The sequence below is a fragment of the Tasmannia lanceolata genome, unplaced genomic scaffold (genome assembly GCF_043159265.1).
Source record: "Tasmannia lanceolata isolate RefF3 unplaced genomic scaffold, GAP_Taslan_0.1 ptg000024l, whole genome shotgun sequence".
NCBI classification, from domain to species: Eukaryota; Viridiplantae; Streptophyta; class Magnoliopsida; order Canellales; family Winteraceae; genus Tasmannia; species Tasmannia lanceolata.
The window spans coordinates 13578089-13600244 of NW_027518701.1; the positions used below are offsets into that span (position 1 = coordinate 13578089).

Genomic DNA, 22156 nt, shown 5'->3' on the forward strand with positions numbered 1-22156 from the left:
TGGTCATGAGCAACCCGATCGACCACTACCGTCTTCTGGCCATATATCCTAGATTTTTTATTTCTCTAGCAAGCATAGTAACACTGTGCACTGAAATTTCAAGGCCTCATTCTTGTTTATGATGCACCCCTCGTGTCATTTCCCATTATTCTTTGATGCCCTCGATTTTATCACATGTTTGTATTCTTTGAACTGAGCAAGGGTCTTTGTGCCATTGTATTATTGAGGATTTTTGGGTTACACAATGACCTCTGCACCGCAAGATCCAACCTTTCACAGATAGCCTGTTTTTTCCCCTTTTCATCTTGATTCTTGTGCAAACAAGTGATAGTGACAGGCACTTTGATTCTTTTAGACAAATATTTCTCGATTAAAAACTAAGAAAGGACAGCACCATCAGAAAGAGGGAGCATAGATATCAGCTTGCTTCCCAAGATTACACATCTTCATGTGTTTATATCTATCTACCTATCTAACGTTATTTAATAGGTGGAGAGATAGATACAAAGATTGTCTTTGAACAGAGAAAGTAACAATGTCATGTAAGTATACATTCGTAAAATATATGGGCTATCTGTGGACACATGGATGATTACATACTCAATTTGGAATGTCCATTAGGGTAGATCACATTGTGGATCATCAGTTGCCTGGTTTTAGAAACTTGTCCTCAGAAAAGAACATTCCCAAGGTAAACTAAGTCAACTCGAGTAAATCAATGATGGACTCAACGACTTTTCTATCGACTCCAACAAGTCAAAGGCGTTTTTGGTTGGCTGGGAGAGGGCCGAAACCGAGTCAGTTGGGTGTGTCACTGATTAATTTGGCTAGTTCTTAATCGTGATCATGACCCCTTAGATATATGGCCTATGGATTGATGATCAAAGTTGGTCTCTTATTAATACATGGCTATTTTAATTTTTAAGAAGTGCGTTGAGCAGTTTTTAGGAATTTGTCACTTTTTGGTTCTTGAGGGGATCTTAATTAGTTATCCTTGGAATGTAAATTTATTGGGGAAAGAAAAAAATAAAAAATTGAGAGAAATTTTAGGGCGGGGGCGGGTTTTATAGGTGTTTTTTGTATTTCATAATTCTTCCTACCAATCCAGAGCAAATTTTTCCCCAACATTTAACCTCTTTATTAAGTCTTAAAATTCTCGAATGTATGACAACAAATTGATTTTTTTATTTCACATTTTCCATGAAAAATTCAAATTGATTTTTTTTTATTTCACATTTTCCATGAAAAATTATTCATGCTTCACATTTTTCCAAATTTTGTTGCAACACATGTAAGCATGGAGGCATTAAGAACTGAAATTTGAACACCTCATTCTTGTTGGTGATCCATCGTTTATGTTATCAATACCCTTGAATCCTTGATTATATCGCTTCTTGGTATTCTTCGAAATGAATTTTCATGCCATTGTGAATCATGTGGATTTTTGGTTCACAAAATGACCTCTCCACTGCAAGATCCAAGCTCTCCTTTATATATATATATGGGGAAAGTGATTGTGAGCGGCCCCTCATATAAGCTTATATGAGGTGACCGCTAAAAACATGGTGGGCCCACATTTTTCGGGTGATCCAAACCGGTCATTTGATAGGCCCTGACATAGATAGGGGGTGCCCAAAAAATCAGCTCCATGGGATCATCCCATCCCTTCGAACTGTTGAGGTGAAAGAGGGGAAAATGGGCGGGTATAAATTTGCCCACTTACCCGTCCATTTTCCCCTCTTTCCCCTCCACAGTACGAAGGGTTAGGATGATCCTATGGAGCTGATTTTTTGGGCACCCCTTATCTACGTGAGGGCCTATCAAATGACCGGTTCGGATCACCCCAAAAATGTGTGCCCACCATGTTTTTAGCGGTCACCTCATATAAGCTTATATGAGGGGCCGCTCACAATCACTTTTCCCTATATATATATATATGGAGAGAGAGAGAGAGAGAGGAAAAGGATTGTACGCTCGAGCGTACCAAGCTTATGGTACGCTCGAGTGCCCCAATCACATGGGTCCCACATTTTTTGTGGTGATCCAAAGCATTCATTTGCAAGGCCCTATCATAGATAGGGTGTCTACCAAAAATCAGCTCCATTGAATCATCCTAACCCCTCCAAAAGTGGAGGGCATTTTTGGGGGGCAAAAATGAGCAGATTTGTGGTCTGTCCATTTTGCCCTCCACAAATGGATGGGTTAGGATGATCCTATGGAGCTGATTTTTGGTACACACCCTATCTATGATAGGGCCTTTCAAATGAATGCTTTGGATCATCCTAACAAAGTGGGCCCATATGTGATTAGGCACTCGAGCGAACCATAAGCTTGGTACACTCAAGCGTACAATCCTTTTCCTCTCTCTCTCTCTCTCTTTATATATATATATATAAAGAGAGAGAGAGAGAGAGAGAGAGAGAGAGAGAGAGAGAGAGAGAGAAAACGGTTCCTACACATATGTGTAGATAAGTTATCTACACACTAGCTTAAAATCCAGTGGGGGCCACATTATTTGGGTGATCCAAACCATTCATTTTTAAGGCCCTCACATAGATAGGGTGTCCACAAAAACCCAGATCCATAGGATCATTCGAACTGTGGAGGCAAAAAATGGACTAATTTGTGAAGGTTTAAAGACATCCATTTTACCTCCACAAATCGTAGGGTTGGGATGATCCTATGGATCTGATTTTTTGTAGACAAACTATCTATGTGAGGGCCTTTACAATGGATGGGTTGGATCACCCATACAATGTGGGCCCCCACTGTATTTTAAGCTAGTGTGTAGAGAACTCTCTACACATATGTGTAGGAACCGTTCTCTCTCTCTCTCTCTCTCTCTATATATATATATATATATATATATATATATATATATATATATATATATATATATATATATAGGGGGAAAAGTGAGTATGAGTGGCCCCTCATATAAGCTTATATGAGGTGACGGCTAGAAACATGGTGGGCCCACATTTTTTGGGTGATCCAAACCATTCATTTTATAGGCCCTGACATAGATAGAGTGTGCCCAAAAAACCAGCTCCATAAGATCATCCCAACCCTTCGAACTGAGGAGGTGAAAATGGGCAGTTATAAATTTGCCTAAAATTTCCATTTCTCACCGCCACAGTTCAAAGGGTTGGGATGATCCTATGCAGTTGATTTTTTGGGCACACCCTATCTATGGCAGGGCCTATCAAATGAATTGTTTGGAACACCCCAAATGTGGGCCCACCGTGTTTTTAGCCGTCACCTCATATAAGCTTATGTGAGGGGCCGCTCACAAACACCTTTCCCATATATATATATATATATATATATATATATATATATATATATATATATATATATATATATATGAGGAAAGGAAAGCGCACCATTTTTTTGGTGCGCTTAAGTTGTTATAAGCCTTCCATTGGTTCCTTTCCCATATAGGAAAAGTGTTGCTACTCGGTCTTGTAGTTAAGCCTATCTACTCGGTCGGGTTAAATACAGTGGGGGCCCACATTTTTTGGGTGATCCAAACCATTCATTTGAAAGCCCCTTACCTAGATAGGGTGTCTACAAAAAATCAGATCCATAGGATCATCCTAACCCATCCAACAATCGAGGGAAAATGGGCAGATTTGTAGACAAACTGTATCTCCCCATTTTTCCCTCCACTGTTGGATGGGTTAGGATGATCCTATTGATCTAATTTTTTGTGGACACCCTATCTAGGTAAGAGGCTTTCAAATGAATGGTTTTGATCACCCAAACAATGTGGGCCCCCACTATATTTAACCCGACTGAGTAGATAAGCTTAGCTACAAGACCGAGTAGCAACACTTTTCCGATATATATATATATATATATATATATATATATATATGAGTAAAGTGTTCATGCGCAACTGCTCAGATAGCTTATCTGAGCAGCTGCTTCAAAAACTCATGTGGCCCTACATTTTTTGGGAGATCTGAAGCATTCATTTGGAAGGTCCCTCCATGGATAGGGTGTACAAAAAATGAGCCCTTTAGGATCATCCTAACCCTGCCATTTGTGGAGGGAAAAAATGGTCAGAAACAGTGTCTATCCATTTTCCCCTCCACCTTTGATTGGGTTAGGATGATCCTATATGGCTGATTTTTGGTACACACCCTATCCATGGAAGGGCCTTTCAAATGAATGCTTTGGATCACCCAAAAAATGTGGGCCACATGAGTTTTTGAAGCAGCTGTTCAGATAAGCTATCTGGGCAACTGCGCAGGAACACTATTCTATCTCTCTCTCTCTCTCTCTATATATATATATATATATATATATATATATATATAGAGAGAGAGAGAGAGAGAGAGAGAGCAGAAGAGAAAAGGAGAGCATTATTTGAATTTCTCTCAAACTTCTAATAGAATTACACATCACTTTTTTTTTACTTTTTTTTAACAAAGGCACCCATTCAACCCACATATTTTCAATCCTACCCTCTCCTTTATGCTTTTTAACATAGGCACCCATTAAAGCCACATAATTTCAACCCTACCCCCTCCTTTATGCTCTTTTAATAAAAAAAAGGTGGACAAACTCAACATAATGACGTTTTTGCTTTGCAAAATTACGGATTGGCGGCATATGTTACATAATACTACGGATATTTTGTGAACATATTACATAATACTACGGATTCAGGACACCTGTCAAAATATTGACGAATTTCGGGCACCTTAAGAGGAACAACAATTATGGAAACCTCTATAGATTGGAGGGCTACGATCAGCCTATAGAAATGATTTTACGGGCACAACCTATTTATGTTGTGTTCTATCACATGGACGGTTTGGATCAACCTGTGAAACAGGTTTCGTCCGTACAGTTCTTTGTCGGCCCGTGCATCGCACGGGGTTTTTTACTAGTGTGTATATATATATATATATATATATATATAGAGAGAGAGAGAGAGAGAGAGAGAGAGAGGAAAAGGATTGTACGCTCGAGCGTACCAAGCTTATGGTACGCTCGAGTGCCCAATCACATGTGGGCCCACTTTGTTAGGATGATCCAAAGTATTCATTTGAAAGGCCCTTACATAGATGGGGTGTGTACCAAAAATCAGCCCATAGGATCATCCTAACCCATCCATTTGTGGAGGGCAAAACGGACAGACCACAAATCTGCCCATTTTTGCCCTCCACTTTTGGACGGGTTAGGATGATTCAATGGAGCTGATTTTTTGTACACACCCTATCTATGATAGGGCCTTGCAAATGAATGCTTTGGATCACCACAAAAAATGTGGGACCCATGTGATTGGAGCACTCGAGCGCACCAAGCTTATGGTGCGCTCAAGTGCCCAATCACATGTGGGCCCACTTTGTTATGATAATCCAGAGCATTCATTTGAAAGGCCCTTACATAGATGGGATGTGTGCCAAAAATCAGCTCCATAGGATCATCCTAACCCATCCATTTGTGGAGGTCAAAATGGACAGACACTGTTTGTCCACAAATTTGCCCTTCATTTTTGGAGGGGTTAGGATGATTCAATGGAGCTGATTTTTGGTACACACCTGTCTATGATAGGGCCCTGCAAATGAATGCTTTGGATCACCACAAAAAATGTGGGATCCATGTGATTGGGGCACTCGAGCGCACCATAAGCTTGGTGCGCTCGAGCGTACAATCCTTTTCCTCTCTCTCTCTCTCTCTATATATATATATATATATATATATATATATACTAGTAAAAAAGCACGGGCCGACAAAGAACTGTACGGACCACATCATAGGTTGATCCAAACCGATGGAACACAACATAAATAGGTTGGGCCCCAAAAATCATTTCCATAGGCTGATCCTAGCCCTCCAATCTATAGAGGTTTCCATAATATGTTGTTCCTTCATAATATCACCCTATAGATTTTTTATTAAAAAAGCATAAAGGAGGGGGGTAAGATTGAAATTTTGTTGCTTTATAGGTTGATCGAAACCGTCCATGTGATGAAATACAACATCAATCGGTTGTGCCGTAAAATCATTTCCATAAGTTGATCCTAGCCCTCCAATCGATATAGGCTGATCATAGCCCTCCAATTGATAGAGGATTGCATAATTGTTGTTGCTCTTCAGGTGCCCGAAATCCGTCAATATTTTGCAAGTATCTTGCATGAGTAATATAAAGTAGTTCTTTCATCATTGTCATATGTCTTTACCTCTTCTCGGTAGTTTTTTTCCGTAATTGTTATAGACAGGTACCCTGTGTCGGTACTTTTCATATGTAGATTACGATTTTACCCTCAAATAGAAAGTATGTACAGATATGTGGGGAGGGCAAAAAAAGGTAAAAATCATCCCCATTGACGTGTTAAATGGACAATAATTCTCCATTTTCTTTTCTGCTATATAAATATATATATATATATATGAGAAAATTGTTTCTGCACAAGTGTGCAGTCAAGTTACCTGCACACGAGTGCAGAAACGGGGTGGGGGCCCACATTTTTGGGGGGATCAAAACCATTCATTTGGAAAGCCCTTCCATGGATAGGGTGTGGCCCAAAAATCAACCCCATTGGATCATCCTAACCCAATCAAAGGTGGGGGAAAAAATGAACAGACACTGTGTGTCCATGTTTCTGCCCATTTCCCCCTACACAAATGGCAAGGTTAGGATGATCCAATGGGGCTGATTTTTTGGCCACACCCTATCCATACAAGGGCCTTCCAAGTGAATGATTTGGACCCCCAAAAAATGTGGGCCCCCACCTTGTTTCTGCCCTCGTGTGTTGGTAACTTACCTGCACATGTGTGCAGGAACCCTTTTCTCTCTCTCTCTCTCTCTCTCTCTCTCTATATATATATATATATATATATATATATATATATAAAGGTTTCTGAGGTATCGCTCAGATAGCTTATCTGAGCAAGCTTATATAAATAGGGTCGGTAGCTATATTGTTTGGGTTATGTTACATATTAATTCTATAGGACCTAACATAGATAGGGTGTCCCTAAGAAAGCATCTCCATAGGATGATAGTAAGCGTTGATTTGTGGAGGTTTAAAATGGACGTCTAGAAAATGTGTCCATTTTGTGCTTCTACAGATCGAATGGTTAGGATGATTGTATGGAGTTGGTTTGTTAGGAACACCCTATCTATGTGAGGTTCTATGAAATGAACGGGTTGGATGAGTCAAACAACATGGGAGATGGTGTATTTATAGTGGCTTGCTCAGATAAGCTATCTGAGCGATACCTCAAAAACCTCGCCCGCTATATCAGATAAAGGTTTATGAGGTATCATATATATATATATATATATATATATATATATATATATATATATATATAGAGAGAGAGAGAGAGAGAGAGAGAGAGAGAGAGAGAGAGAGAGAGAGAGAGAGGAAAGTGTTGGTGAGCTTAAGCTCACCAAACTTATGGTGAGCTTAAGCGCCCCAATCACATGGGTCCCACATTTTCTGTGGTGATCCAAACCATTCATTTCCAAGGCCCTATCATAGATAGGGTGTGTACCAAAAATCAGCTCCATAGGATCATCCTAACCCCTCCATTTGTGGAGGACAAAAATGGGCAGATTTGTGGACAAATACTGTCTGTCCATTTTGACCTCCACAAATGGATGGGTTAGGATGATCCTATGGAGCTGATTTTTGGTACACACCCCATCTATGTAAGGGCCTTTCAAATGAATGCTTTGGATCATCCTAACAAAGTAGGCCCCAATGTGATTAAGCGCTTAAGCTCACCAACATTTTCCTCATTTATATATATATATATATATATATATATATATATATATATATTGAAAATTGACAATTTTCATTAATATTAAGATTAGCAATCGGGACCAGTAGTCCCATCCTACAATTACAAAATATTAAGGCGGATTGGACCGACATGCCGGATCTAGTCCAAAGAGATAAGTGGATCATAGACATAGGTCTGAATACATCCCTGAACTACACAACAGACATCCCTATACTGCACGAAAGACAAAAAGACCATATTCTGTACATCTTCTAGCATCCACAAAGTATGTACCATCTACATGAGTCCACCACTACTACTTAGCCACCATCCAAGGATCTTGGAACATCATCTTGCAAGACTGTGGTGTTACCCCCATTGAACTGAACTCTTTCAAGTTCCTGCATCCAAAAAAAACCTAGCTATAAGAGTAACCGTCATACCTTCATTTTAAGGGGTTGACTCCTGCACCCCTGGTTAGTTCATTCTTGATTCCAGCTTTCACTCTCCCTACAACCATTGCCTCTATAAGGGATCGGTTTCTCTAAGGGTTCTTCTTTGACATCAGCTGATGGGTCATCCTCTTTGGCTATTTCGATTGCATCCGCTGCAGATCCCGCTTGCATCGATCGGAACATTTCTCTAGTCTTTCCTATATTTTCCTGATATGACATCCCTAATACATCACCCATTGTCAGGAAATCATTAAAGCCTTGCAAGTGTGGGTTCCCAGATTCGTCCTCAGTGTTCAAGAGCAAAATTCCTTTTCCTTTATCTAGCTTATCTGGAGTCTTAGACTACTGTAGTTGACCCTGTTCAACCCTTGGACTTCCTGACCCTAAGCCTTGAAAATCTTCATCCAGATTTGTTCTCTTTGATTCCAAATTTGCAATCGCTGATTGTTTTTCCTCCTCCCATAACCGTCTTCGCGTTCGTCTTTCTTTTTCCAACAACTTTTTGCATATGGGCAGATTACGAAGGGGTGTATGAAGTTCCTCCTCACTAGTCATGGTTAGATGGGAAGAGGGAGCACCCATGCTTTGAATTGCTTCCTAATCTTTCAACCATTGCTTCTTTAGTGGAGAAATTAGCACCTCAGTTGGCGTGGGGGATTCCTTCCTTGCCAATTTTTCATTATATTTAAGAGTCTTTAGGAGCTCTAAGTCTTCGTCCATCAAAGTAGATCCCCCCCCCCCCCCCCCCCCACACGTTACTGGGGCCTTCAAGACATGCTTTTTCAGACATAGCTGGACCAGAAGAGGGTTGTAGGATTCTTAATTCATGGAGGCTTTCTGAGAGAGGCTTTTTCTTTGTAAACCCCTTTTTAGGATGGGCACATTTGATTTTCCAACCCAAAGATGAAAGGCCGCCGTGTGTAGCCAAGACACGGACATTCGGTCTAGAACCTTTTGTAAGTCTATATTTGCGTCCCCACGTGTAATTTTAATATCAGGGCTCAAATTCGATCTAAAAAATCTATTTTGTAATTTAAAGGCCTTCCGCTCCTCAACCGATTTAAAGCTGGAGAATTCCAAAAATTCTTTTCTACCCGCCTTGCCCTTTGAGCCACGTGGCGCTTCCATTTTGACTTCGTAGTGCATGGCAAGGTCACGGGTCCCATCAGCTGGGCCTTCCTACTCCCTGACGGGACAATGACAAGATTTGGGGAATCACGAGGGTAGGTGGGGATTTCAAAATTTAAAAGTAGGGCCATCGGATCCAATTCACGCCCGGTGGTCACGGCCACAAATTCCAGTAAGTGAACCTCTGCTGGAGAGCCTTTATCAGTGAGAGATTGTTCGATATTCCCAAAAAGAGGAAGGTTGTCTTTACTGCTAATCTCTCTCACAACCGACAAGGCTAAAGAATTAAATACTGTCTTCAGACACAACTTTGATTCCTACAGAGTAAATGGTGGAATCTACCCTTAGATTAATTGAACGAGGGATGGAATTCCAGACAGGGGAAATAATCAGGGCAAAGGCAAAAGTCAGACAATGAGAGTGATTACCAAAAAGCTGGGTCTCAAAGACCTGACCCAGATGTGATCCCAGAATTTCCACTGTGGCAGAGGACCAAGCATGAAGAGGGATATTATAAAATCTTAAACGAACAGTTTTAGCTCCCGAATTATATGCAAGGAACCAAGGTTTGAGAGAGGAGAGGAATTCCCCAAAAGCTCCACCCCCCCCCCCCCCCCCCATGCCGGAGAACGGTCAAAGCTTGGGCTTCCGAAAAGAAGCAGAAGATGATCTCCGCAGGATTGATGGCAAAAGGTTTTTCCAGGTCAGGGATGGCCCATAATTTCTTGGCCCAATCCCAGATATCCTCTAGAAGCTAGGATCCAGATTTCAAATTTCCAATAAGACATGTTTTGAGCTGTCTTGTTCTTTCTTCCACCACTGACATCGGGATCTCCAGACAACCATTCTCTTCTCGGGGGGCCACCTGGGCCTGCTTTTGTCTCCAAACTAGATTTGAATTGGCCTTATTACGGGGAAGTAAGCATTTTTCGCAGACGGTACGTGTACCAAAGTTCCTGTAATTGCATTTTGAACATAACCAGTTGCTCCCATTCGAGAGACCTCTGCGTGATGATTCCACTGCTCGCCGACCAGGGAACTCCCTAACTTCAAAATCCAATCTCCTTCCCCTAGAATCCCAATCATCCAAGCTTCCCAAAGAACCCGCATGTGATCTTGGTGGATACCATTGGGCCCAATGGGACCTCTCCAAATTAGTCTCCTGCCCAAAAAAGAGTAAGAGTCTTCTACAACTGGGGTTGGAGATCCCAAGCGATTCAAAATCTTCCATAACCGAATAGCCTCCATCCAGGCAGGCCAGATAGGGCTCCAAAACTCGCTCAAGGTTAATTCCACAATCACATACTAATCCAGGAGGTTGATGGAACCCCAAGGGTCCCGCAGGGAAAGTCCTCCGACCCCTGAATTGTTCCCTTATGGCCATCTTCTTGTGTTTCCTCTAGATTTTTCCATGATTGAACCTAACCTGGACAAGGTACTTGATTATCAAATGCCGCTTTCAAGTTCCACTACATCTCATCCATCACCTTGTCTCCCACTATATCATCTTTGCAAAAAAGAGACGTATTGTTTGCTAATTTGCAAAAGAAGTATCATACATATATAAGAAAATGGTCAATGTACAGCTGCACAGATAGCTTATCTATGCATGGGTTCAAACTAGAAAACTATTGGTTCTCAACGTGGGCCCCTCTGCAACAGAAAAGAATCGTAATATATATATATATATATATATATATATATATATATATATATATATGAGGAAAAGGATTGTACGCTCGAGTATATATATAAGGAAAAGGATTGTACGCTCGAGTGTACCAAGCTTATGGTACGCTCGAGTGCCCAATCACATGTGGGCCCACTTTGTTAGGATGATCCAAAGCAATTATTTGAAAGGCCCTTACATAGATGGGGTGTGTACCAAAAATCAGCTCCATAGGATCATCCTAACCCATCCATTTGTGGAGGTCAAAATGGACAGACACTGTTTGTCCACAAATCTGCCCATAGCGTAAGCTTATGGTACGCTCGAGTGCCCAATCACATGGGTCCCACATTTTTTGTGGTGATCCAAAGCATTCATTTGCAAGGCCCTACCATAGATAGGGTGTGTACCAAAAATCAGTTCCATTGAATCATCCTAGCCCCTCCAAAAGTGGAGGGCAAAAATGGGCAGATTTGTGGTCTATCCATTTTGCCCTCCACAAATGGATGGGTTAGGAGGATCCTATGGAGCTGATTTTTGGTACACACCCTATCTATGATAGGGCCTTTCAAATGAATGCTTTGGATGATCCTAACAAAGTGGGCCCATATGTGATTGGGCACTCAAGCGTACCATAAGCTTGGTACGCTCTAGCGTACAATCCTTTTCCTCTATATATATATATATATATATATATATATATATATATATATGAGGAAAGTGTTGGTGAGCTTAAGCTCACCAAACTTATGGTGCGCTTAAGCTCCCCAATCACATGGGTCCCACATTTTCTATGGTGATCCAAACCATTCATTTGCAAGGCCTTATCATAGATAGGGTGTGTACCAAAAATCAGCTCTATAGGATCATCCTAACCCCTCCATTTGTGGAGGACAAAAATGGGCAGATTTGTGGACAAATAATGTCTGTCCATTTTGACCTCCACAAATGGATGGGTTAGGATGATCCTATGGAGCTGATTTTTGGTACACACCCCATCTATGCAAGGGCCTTTCAAATGAATGCTTTGGATCATCCTAACAAAGTAGGCCCCCATGTGATTGGGCGCTTAAGCTCACCGTAAGTTTGGTGAGCTTAAGCTGACTGACCAACACTTTCCTCTCTCTCTCTCTCTCTCTCTCTATATATATATATATATATATATATATGGGAAAACTGTTCGTGAGCTTGAACTAATATAAGCTTATATGAGCTAGAGTGCCACAAACACATGGGTCCCACATTTTTTGTGGTGATCCGAACCATTCATTTGCAAGGCCCCATCATAGATAGGGTGTGTACCAAAAATCAGGTCCATTGGATCATCCTAACCCCTCCACTTTTCGAGGGCAAAAATGGGCAGATTTGTCGACAAACAGTGTCTGTCCATTTTCCCTCCACTTTTGGATGGGTTAGAATGATCGTATGAACCTGATTTTTTGGTACACACCATATCTATATAAATGCCTTCTAAATGAATGCTTTGGATCACCCCAAAAAATGTGGGACCTATGTGTTTGTGGCACTCTAGCTCATATATAGAGAGAGAGAGAGAGAATAGTGTTTCTGAGCTCGAGCTCAGATAGCTTATCTAAGCTTGAGCGTCAAAAACTCATGTGGGCCCATGGTTTTTGGGGAATCCAAAGCATTCATTTGTACCAAAAATCAGGTCCATAGGATCATCCTAACCCTTCCATTTGTGGAGGAAAAAATGGACAGATATGGTTTCTCCACAAATCTGCCCATTTTTCCCTCCACAAATGGAAGGGTTAGGATGATCCAATGGAGTTGCTTTTTTGTGGACACCCTATCCATGATAGGGGCTTCCAAATGAATCCTTTTGATCCCCCAACAATGTGGGCCCACGCCTGTTTCTGAGCTCGAGCTCAGATAAGCTTTATCTGAGCTCTAGCTCAAAAACACTATTCTCATGATATATATGTAAGGGCCTTTTCAAATGAATGCTTTGGATCATCCTAAAAATGTAGGACCCCATGTGATTGGGCACTCAAGGGCACCTTAAGGTTGGTGCGCTGAAGCTCACCAACATTTTCCTCATATATATATATATATATATATATATATATGAGACAAGGGTTGCTGCTAACGTTAGCAGCTAGCTTAACTGCTAACGTTAGCATAAAACAAGGGTGGGGCCACATTGTTGGGGTGATCCTAAGCATTCATATGAAAGGCCCCATCATGGATGGGGTGTGTACCAAAAATTAGCTTCATTGGATCATCATAGGATGTCTATTAGTGGGGGTGAAAATGGACATATACTCTTTGTCCCCTAATCTGCCCATTTTTTCTGCCCACAAATGGACACACTAAGATGATCCAATGGAAGTAATTTTTGGTGGACACCCTATCCATGAAAGGGCCTTCCAAATGAATGCTTTGGATCCCTCCAACATTGTGGGCCCGACCTTGTTTTATGCTATCGTTAGCAGCTAAGCTTAACTGCTAAAGTTAGCAGCAACCTATATATATATATATATATATATATATATATATATATATATATATAGCAGAAGAGAAAAGAAGAGAATTTTTTGAAAATTCTATGAGAATTACACATCACTTTTTTTTACTGTTTTTAATAAATGCACCCATTCAACCCACATATTTTCAATCCTACCCCCTCCTTTATGCTTTTTAACAAAGGCACCCATTAAAGCCACATAATTTCAATCTTACCCCCCTCCTTTATGGTTTTTTAATAAAAAATCTATAGGGTGATCTTAACCATCCGATTTAAGAGGAATTATGGAAACCTCTATAGATTGGAGGGCTAGGATCAGCCTATGGAATTGATTTTTGGGGCACAACCTATTTATGTTGTGTTCCATCACATGGACGGTTTGGATCAACCTATGACGTGGTTCGTACAGTTCTTTGTCGGCCCGTGCATCGCATGGGATTTTTGTGTTCTTAACCATCCGATTTAAGAGGAATTATGGAAACCTCTATAGATTGGGCTAGGATCAGCCTATGGAAATGATTTTTGGTGCACAACCTATTTATGTTGTGTTCCATCACATGGACGGGTTGGATCAACCTATGACGTGGTCAGTACAGTTCTTTGTCGGCTCGTGCATCGCACGGGATTTTTTACTAGTATATATATATATATATATATATATATATATATATATATATATATATATATAGAGAGAGAGAGAGAGAGAGAGAGAGAGAGAGGAAAGGGTTCCTGTGCTCGAGCGTAGGAAACAAGGGTGGGGCCACATTGTTGGGGTGATCTTAAGCATTCATTTGGAAGGCCTCATCATTGATGGGGTGTGTACCAAAAATCACCTTCATTGGATCACCATAGGGTGTCCATTTGTGGGGGTGAAAATGGACAGATACTGTTTGTCCACTAATCTGCCTATTTTTTCACCCCACAAATGGACACCCTAAGATGATCCAATGGAGCTGATTTTTGGTGGACACCCTATCCATGAAAGGGCCCATCAAATGAATGGTTTGTATCCCAAAAAAATGTGGGCCTACTCCTGTTTCTGTGCTCGAGCGCAGATAAGCTTATGTGCGCTCGAGCGTAGAAAAGCTTATTTGCGCGAGAGCGCAGAAACCCTTTTCATATATATATATATGGGCGAGGTTTCTGAGGTATCGCTCACCCTGAGCAAGCCTCTATATACACCATCTCTCATGTTGTGTGACTCATCCTACCCATTCACTCTATAGGACGTCACATAGATAGGGTGTTCCTAAGAAACCATCTCCATACAATCATCCTAACCATTCGATCTGTAGAAGCCCAGTTTCTAGCCGTCCATTATGAAACTCCACAAATCAACAGTGACCGTGATCCTATGGAGATGATTTCTTAGGGACACCCTACCTATGGTAGATCCTATAGAATGAATGGGTTAGATGAGTCAGACAACATGGCAGATGGTGTATGTAGAGGGCTGCGCGATACCTCAGAAACCTTTCCCCATATACCTTTTCCCTTATATATATATATATATGTGTGTGTGTGTGTGTGTGTGTGTGTGAGAAAAGGGTTCTTGCACACGTGTGCAGGTAACTTACCTGCACACGAGTGCATAAACAGGGTGGGGGGCCTCATTTTTGGGGGGGATCAAAACCATTCATTTGGAAGGCCCTTCCATGGATAGGATGTGACCCAAAAATCAGCCCCATTGGATAGTCCTAACCCAATCAAAGGTGGGGGGGGGGGGGGGAATGGACAGACACTGTGTGTCCATGTTTCTGCCCATTTTCCCCCTCCACAAATGGCAGGGTTAGGATGATCCAATGGGGGCTGATTTTTGGGCCACACCCTATCCATGGAAGGGACTTCCAAGCGAATGCTTTGGATCCCCAAAAAATGTGGGCCCCCACCCTGTTCTTGAACTCGTGTGCAGGAACCCTTTCCTCTCTCTCTCTCTCTCTCTCTCTCTCTATATATATATATATATATATATATATATATATATATATATATATATATCAGGAAAAGGTTTCTGAGCTAGAGCTCAGAAACACCATCTCCCATAGTTGTTTGACTCATCCAACCCATTCATTCCATAGAACCTTACATAGGTAGGGTGTCCTTCAGGAATCATCTCCATAGGATCATGGTAACTGTTGATTTGTGGAGGTTTAAAATGAATGGCTGGAAAATGGGCTTCCATAGATTGAATGGTTAGGATGATAGTATGGAGAGGGTTTCTTAGGAACACCCTATTTATGTTAGGTTGGATGAGTCAAACAACATGGAGAAGGTGTATTTATAGAGCTCTAGCTTAGGCTGAGCTATATATATATATATATATATATATATATATATATATATATATATATAAAGAGGGAAGGGGGTTTTCCTGTTCACCCTTACGTGTCAGCCTTCCTCCTCAGGTATATGAATTCCAAAAAAACAGTTAAAAAAACAGAAAAAAATGGAAAAGTCCCCAGAAATTCAGAAAAAAATAGAGACAGAGTATATGGATATAGACACTCATAATATACACACCAATATATTAAGCGTATATAGATGCAACAATCTTATAGTTATTCTAACATTATTTTTAACAGTAATTTTTTTTGAAAACAAACAGTATTTATAAGTCATGTATACTTTGGTAAAATGTATGGAAACATAGATGATTAGATTCTCAATTTGGAGCGTAGATCCCACCATGGACCATCCACAAAATTTGCTATGATCAATTGATCATGATAACTAGTGTTTAAAAACTCATACTCTGACATGAACTCTCCCAAGGTAGATCGAGTCGACCTGGGTAAGTCAATGATGGACGCCGCAAGTTTTTTATTGACTCTGGCGTGTTAACAGAAATTTTTTATTCTTTGCATTTTTTGTTTCTCACATTTTCCTTGAGCAAATCTTCATGCTTCATATTTTTTACCAAATTTTCTAACTGCGCATGCAAGCAGAGTGCTGTGATTTTCTTTGCAAGTTTACAAGATATGTTCAGATTGTTTTAGCACAATGGTTGAGAGTGTTAAGTGGAGCCAATTAATTCTAAATTTCTGTTGCATCTTTGTTTTCTTTTATCATGTTTAATATTGAAGACCTATCACCCCAACTTTCTTATCAAGACATAGGGTTTCTCTTCAAGTGGTAGAAATGTGTCTGTCATTAGTGCTTGTAGCTCCCATAGGACCTGTTTATTTAAATATTTTGATATATTGGAGAACTTTCCCCTACCCAGAAGCATTCAAGTACTGTACTCTGATGAGTAAATCGTAGAGCAATATTACTCCTTCACTTCTTTCTCGCCTCTGTTGAATCCAACATGTGGAACACTAAATTTTTTGATAAAAATATGCACATTTTAAGCTTGAAATATGAACATCATCCTCATAAGAATGTTGTAGATTTTTCGGTTGGTGTAAGCCTACTTCCTACTAATGCAATCAAATTCAGTTATTTTGACTCTATTTCTTCATCCTCCAGGAAGATCAGAACGGAGTTGCGGAGCCTGTTAAAAGTATTGACACAGTGGCGGAGGATAGCTCGTGCCCAAAGGTGAAGCTTAACCCACGCATGTACACACGTACAAACAAATTGGCGGTGGAAATCGGGTCGATTTTTGGGAATTCGGGTTCGGGTTGATTTCAATCCCTTTTTTTTTAGCAAAAGCTCAACCCGATCTGACCCAAGTTACACACATGGTTTTAAATTTTGGCCGAAATTTTGGATTTTGGTTGGGACCGAAACCGAAATTTCAGCCAGTGTCCCAAATTTCGGCCTAAATTTCGGGAAAATGTGAAACCAAAACTGAAACCGAAATTTAAATCCTTGGTTACACCCGTAAACAAATGCAATGATGCTTACTTTCTTTTTCTAATTGGCATCAGGCATCCGATGTGGGTTTGATGGCAATTGATGAACCAAACGGCGTAAAACTTGAACAGGACAACTCAAACAAGCTTTCTGATCAATCTGTTCTCGTCTACTCAAAATCTTGAGATGCGTCCCATGCCAACACTTATTCGACTTTACATCAATCTGTAAATCTTATTGGCTGTTTTATCCTCTTCGGCCTTTATATATATTTTTTCTGGTTCTTAATGTATATCATTTAACATTGAGTCAGAAACAAAAGTGTCCTAAATTGCTGCCATTTTTAATCTGAGAAGCATAAAAGGTATTGTTACAATGGATCAGACAATGTTGCTTATTTTGGGAATTCTCCCAATATCAATGTTGTAAACATTGTTGAATTTAACAGCTGATATATATGAAATCCAAGGTTGGATAGCTATTGATAGGTAAAAAAGGTCATAGGGTCATTAACTTTTGATGCAATTTGCCAGTTAAAAGAACTTGTTTTCTTCTTTATATTTGTTACCTCTAAACTGGAACAGGTGACACATGGTATGAAATCCGGGTCATTCATCGATGTTGCATAGATCTCTGTCATTTAAACATCAAAGGGGCTCTTTGAATCTATGGAAAAAATTTCTAAATTTTTTTTTCCATGTAAAGTAGTTTTCCAGCATTTTGCTAACTCTTCTACATGGATATTTTTTCCAAAATTCAAAATTTTCACTGTTTTCAAAGAAAATTTCATTCCTGCTGGACCAAGGAATTTCGCTTTCTATGGAATATTTTTTTCGTGGTAATTTTTTCCAAGAAAAGTTTCCTTGAATGTTTTCCTGTGTTTGATTAACTCATTTTCAATAGATTTATTTTTGAAGAATTTGAAAATTTCCCTCTTTTCTAGGAGCTTTTCATTACCCAGGAATTTCTCTCCTTTGATTAATTATATTTTTTTTATGGAAAGAAATCAAACTGAACTGGGCTGTTTGGATACATGGAAAACTTTTATTGGAAAATTTCTTTTGGTAAAATGAAATTATTCAGCATTTGGCTAACTCACTTTCCAAGGATATTCGTAAATAAAAAATTCTCCGTTTTCTTTAGACAATTTCAAACCTAATAGACTCTGGAGTTATTTTTTCCATGGTTTATTTTTCCCTGCATCTAAACAGCTGTCCCGTAAGTTCAAAAAAAAAAAGCATGTTATGAGTATTATGAATGGACGGTGTACAAAACATCGACGGGAAAAAAATATTTAACGAGAACGATAGAGACACCAAACTTGATTTTTCTCGAGTCAGGATCATATTTAAAGTTAGATAGTTTATAGGGAAAATGACCTAAAGAAAGTTCTTTCTTGGAATATTAACACGTATGAAGTTGAGAGTTGAAAATGACCAACTTGAAGTGCTTTTCACAGTTCATTATAATTTGAGGACCATTTTGCCCTTCTCTCCATACGAGTAAAACAAAAGTGTCTTTTCAAGTTTTTTTTTTTTTTTTTTTTTTTAAAGTCATTTTCTAGTTTCAAAACATAACAGTTCTCTCCTTCTTCTCCCTCCCACCAAGCGACGGATTGCAAAAGCCCCATCGCCGTTTTACCTTCCTACGACGGAGACGAAATCGCACGCCAGTTACAATATCAATACGGTTAACCATATTTACTTTCTGTTGTGTATTTACGAAACTTGTAGGGTGGGTTTCATCATTTGTGGTATCAAGCCCCTCTACATGCCTTTTACTAATTCCAGCACTTTACAACTTTCTGCACAAGAAAGGTACGAGGTTGAGATGTCACAAGAGTCGTTCTGCTACGGCCGATACCTTGTGGCGTAAATCCCTCTGACTTGCTCTTTACTTTCTGCAATTTACAGCTTTCTACACAGTAAAGTACGAGGTGGTGACGTCATACGATCTCGGGCGCACAAATTGCCCCTTGAACTTATGTTATAAACCCCTCTACCTTACTTTTACTTTATGTACAGTCATTTTTCGTTTGATTTAAGTTAACCCGCATTGTGAGTAAGTTGCGATGTCTGGATCTTCCGTAAGCAACTTACAATACCAATCAGGTTAACTATCGCTTATTTTCGGTTTCTTTCACTACATTCGGAATTAAGCATAATCTAACAAGGGAAACAAAATCAAATTCTTTTATTTTAAATCCTTCCAAAATACCAATCTAAGTTAAGAGACCGGATTAATCCGGGCAAGAGGGGTGCCTAACACCTTCCCCAATTATAACCACAACCCTTACCCAGATATTTATAAGGATCATACCTTAAGCAAATAGAGCAAAATATAAGGTTCTAGGCCCAGAGCAAAGGAACCCCTGATTTCTATTCTTCCAAATGAAATCCGAGTCGTTACTCATTTCCTTGGAAGAATAGACACGGGTCCTAGGCCCTAACCTAGGTGGCGACTCTAAGTTTCTTTAACTTGTGAAGTTAGGACTACGGTCCCGAGTTCGCAAGTAGCGCAGATCAAATAATACCTTCACCCCCTGAAAATCCGATTGTGGTGATCCTCTATCGTCCTGCGCAAACACTGAAAAAAACCGGCTCCTACACTTATAAACCCTAAGTATCTGGAAAAACCCCATTTTCTTTCCCTACAACCATCTCCACTAAGATCTGACCTCACTGAAATCCCCATCCCAATCACAAGATCTCAATTATGGCTTCCTTCTTCGGCAAGTTTGCCGGAGATCAGATCTTCTTTTATTACCTTCACAGATTTTTTTTCCTCTTCAGCCAGTTGCAATCATCATTAGCAACACCTTGCAAATTCAATCTCTTCTTTGTCATCTCCGGCAAATCTCCATAGATTCTGGCCATCTGTAATTAGGTCCGGTGGTCTTATATAGATCCACCGGATCTCTGGCAAATTTCTCCCTTCTTCGGTCACTATCGTTGGATTCCGTCGATTTTTACTATCTCTGGAGACGATTCCATCTCCCGCAACTTCAAATCAGAGATCACAAGGACTACACAGGGAAGAGGGAAGCAAAAACAAAGGTAAAAGGAGTTTGTATCTTCTCAATGGGGTTGGGTCAGGGAAGGAAGCTCGGTTAGGGTTTGGTCTTAAATAAAAGAAGAAGAAGCTGAAATTGCGAGGACGTGTTGTTGGAATCATGTTCGATTTCGTGTCGGATGTTCGTCATTGGAATTGACTTCATCATCCTCACGAGAGATCTAGAGGAAAATTAGAAGCATCGCTACATCTTCTCCGTCCTCGACCTTTGTTGCTCGTCTCGCTGCAGATCTATCGCGTCACCATTATCTCTACAAATTCCGGCCGCAACTGCCATTATTCTGTGAGTTGTTTGAGCCCCTCCAGCAATTTAGGTAATCTTCTCCCTGTTTTCATTTTTAGGATATAAGTGAGGATGGTTGTGCATGCTTCTTAATTTCCTTGGTTAGATGTTTAATGTTTTCTTTGCTTCACCTTGTCCCTTCTAAGGCATAGAACCCGAATAGTTATGCCATGTTCATTTGAGGTTATGAGATTCAGTTGAGAGCCCTAAACTAATAACTGGACTCAGAATTACATTCAATTTTGAGTCTAATAATCGGTACCGGATTCACAATTGGATGTGATAATCTCAAATCAACGACCTTAAAAAAATGGTGATGTACTGTTACCAATTTAACATGGTTTGTATTTTGTCGACTTTTCTGGCTGAAGTGGTACTATTTTTTTAGTTGCTATTAGCTCATTCTTCTTGCTCAAAATGTTTAGATCATATCTGCAAACCCATTTCTGTTGTTTTTTATGCAAGCTTGAGATTATAAGAAGTTATTTGTTGTCTGTATTAACCTCGTCATCTATTCCTTAATTCATTTCTCATGGTAGTTGGGATGATGTGTGAGTTGCAACAAGATAATTGCCTTGCGCCTAGCTTTTTTCGAAATAATCTCAAAATTTTCAGTCGTAGTCCATAAGGCATGAACTGAATCCTATTCTGATAACTTTATCTTGGTTTAGACTTTAACATTTCTTTCTATTTGGGGGCTATAGATGAGAGGTGATGGTTACCATCAATGTCATAGAATAGTAAATGATTGTACACTTGTGGATTCGATCATCAACAGATCTTGAAAATCCGATAGCTAATAGACATATCATGACCCAATTGCTTTATTCACTGCTATCTTTTTTGATACTTGCTCCCATGGGATACCTTTATTTGATACTTGCTCCCATGGTCATCATGTCCCTACATATATGATCCTTATTTTAACAGCTTGTTCAAGGATCTATTTCGTGCGTCACATTGGTTTGAATGATCAAGGCTTTGTCTTGACCTGATCTAAGATTCTTCTTTAGACCCATGGGCATTGGCGCATGTATAGAGAGAGAAAGGGCATTGTTTGATAATGAACGTCTATACATTCGATTCACAATTTATGTCATGGAAACTACTGCATCTTTGTAAGTCCCTCTACTTGCCATCTCTTTGTTTCTCGGGAACTTTCCTCTAGGGTTATGGAGATGTCGGAATGTTCTTGAAGCTAACCCCTTCCTTTCACGTCTTAGAGATTTCACAGGTTAAAGGTCTTCCTTCATCTTTAGGGTTGATTTTTTTTATATTCTTTAGGATCCTTTTCTAGGAAATTGTCTATTAGCTTAGGATTCTATCCGTTAGCATAGGAAGCAATTTAGGCATCTTCATTGCAAGGGCGATGAAGGAGTTATCCCAAGCCTATCTTTTACGAGACTTGCTCAGTCCCACTAGCATTTTTCTCTTTTCCTATTCTTTATGGGACTTGCCTAGTCCAAGTAGCATTTACCCTTTGTTCCTTTTATTTAAGGGACTTGCTTAGTCCC

General features: G+C 39.9%; 1 protein-coding gene across 1 annotated transcript in view; it reads left to right on the plus strand.

The window, feature by feature from the left end:
- LOC143857201 (histone deacetylase 19-like) overlaps positions 1–17732 on the plus strand; it is a 39501-nt gene extending 21769 nt beyond the window's left edge. Inside the window, exons 7-8 of the mRNA XM_077367598.1 lie at positions 16958–17029; positions 17362–17732. Of these exons, the coding sequence (XP_077223713.1) occupies positions 16958–17029; positions 17362–17472 (183 nt within the window). The 3' untranslated portion in view covers positions 17473–17732. The remainder of the gene's footprint in view (positions 1–16957; positions 17030–17361) is intronic.
- The last annotated feature ends 4424 nt before the right edge of the window (positions 17733–22156 follow it).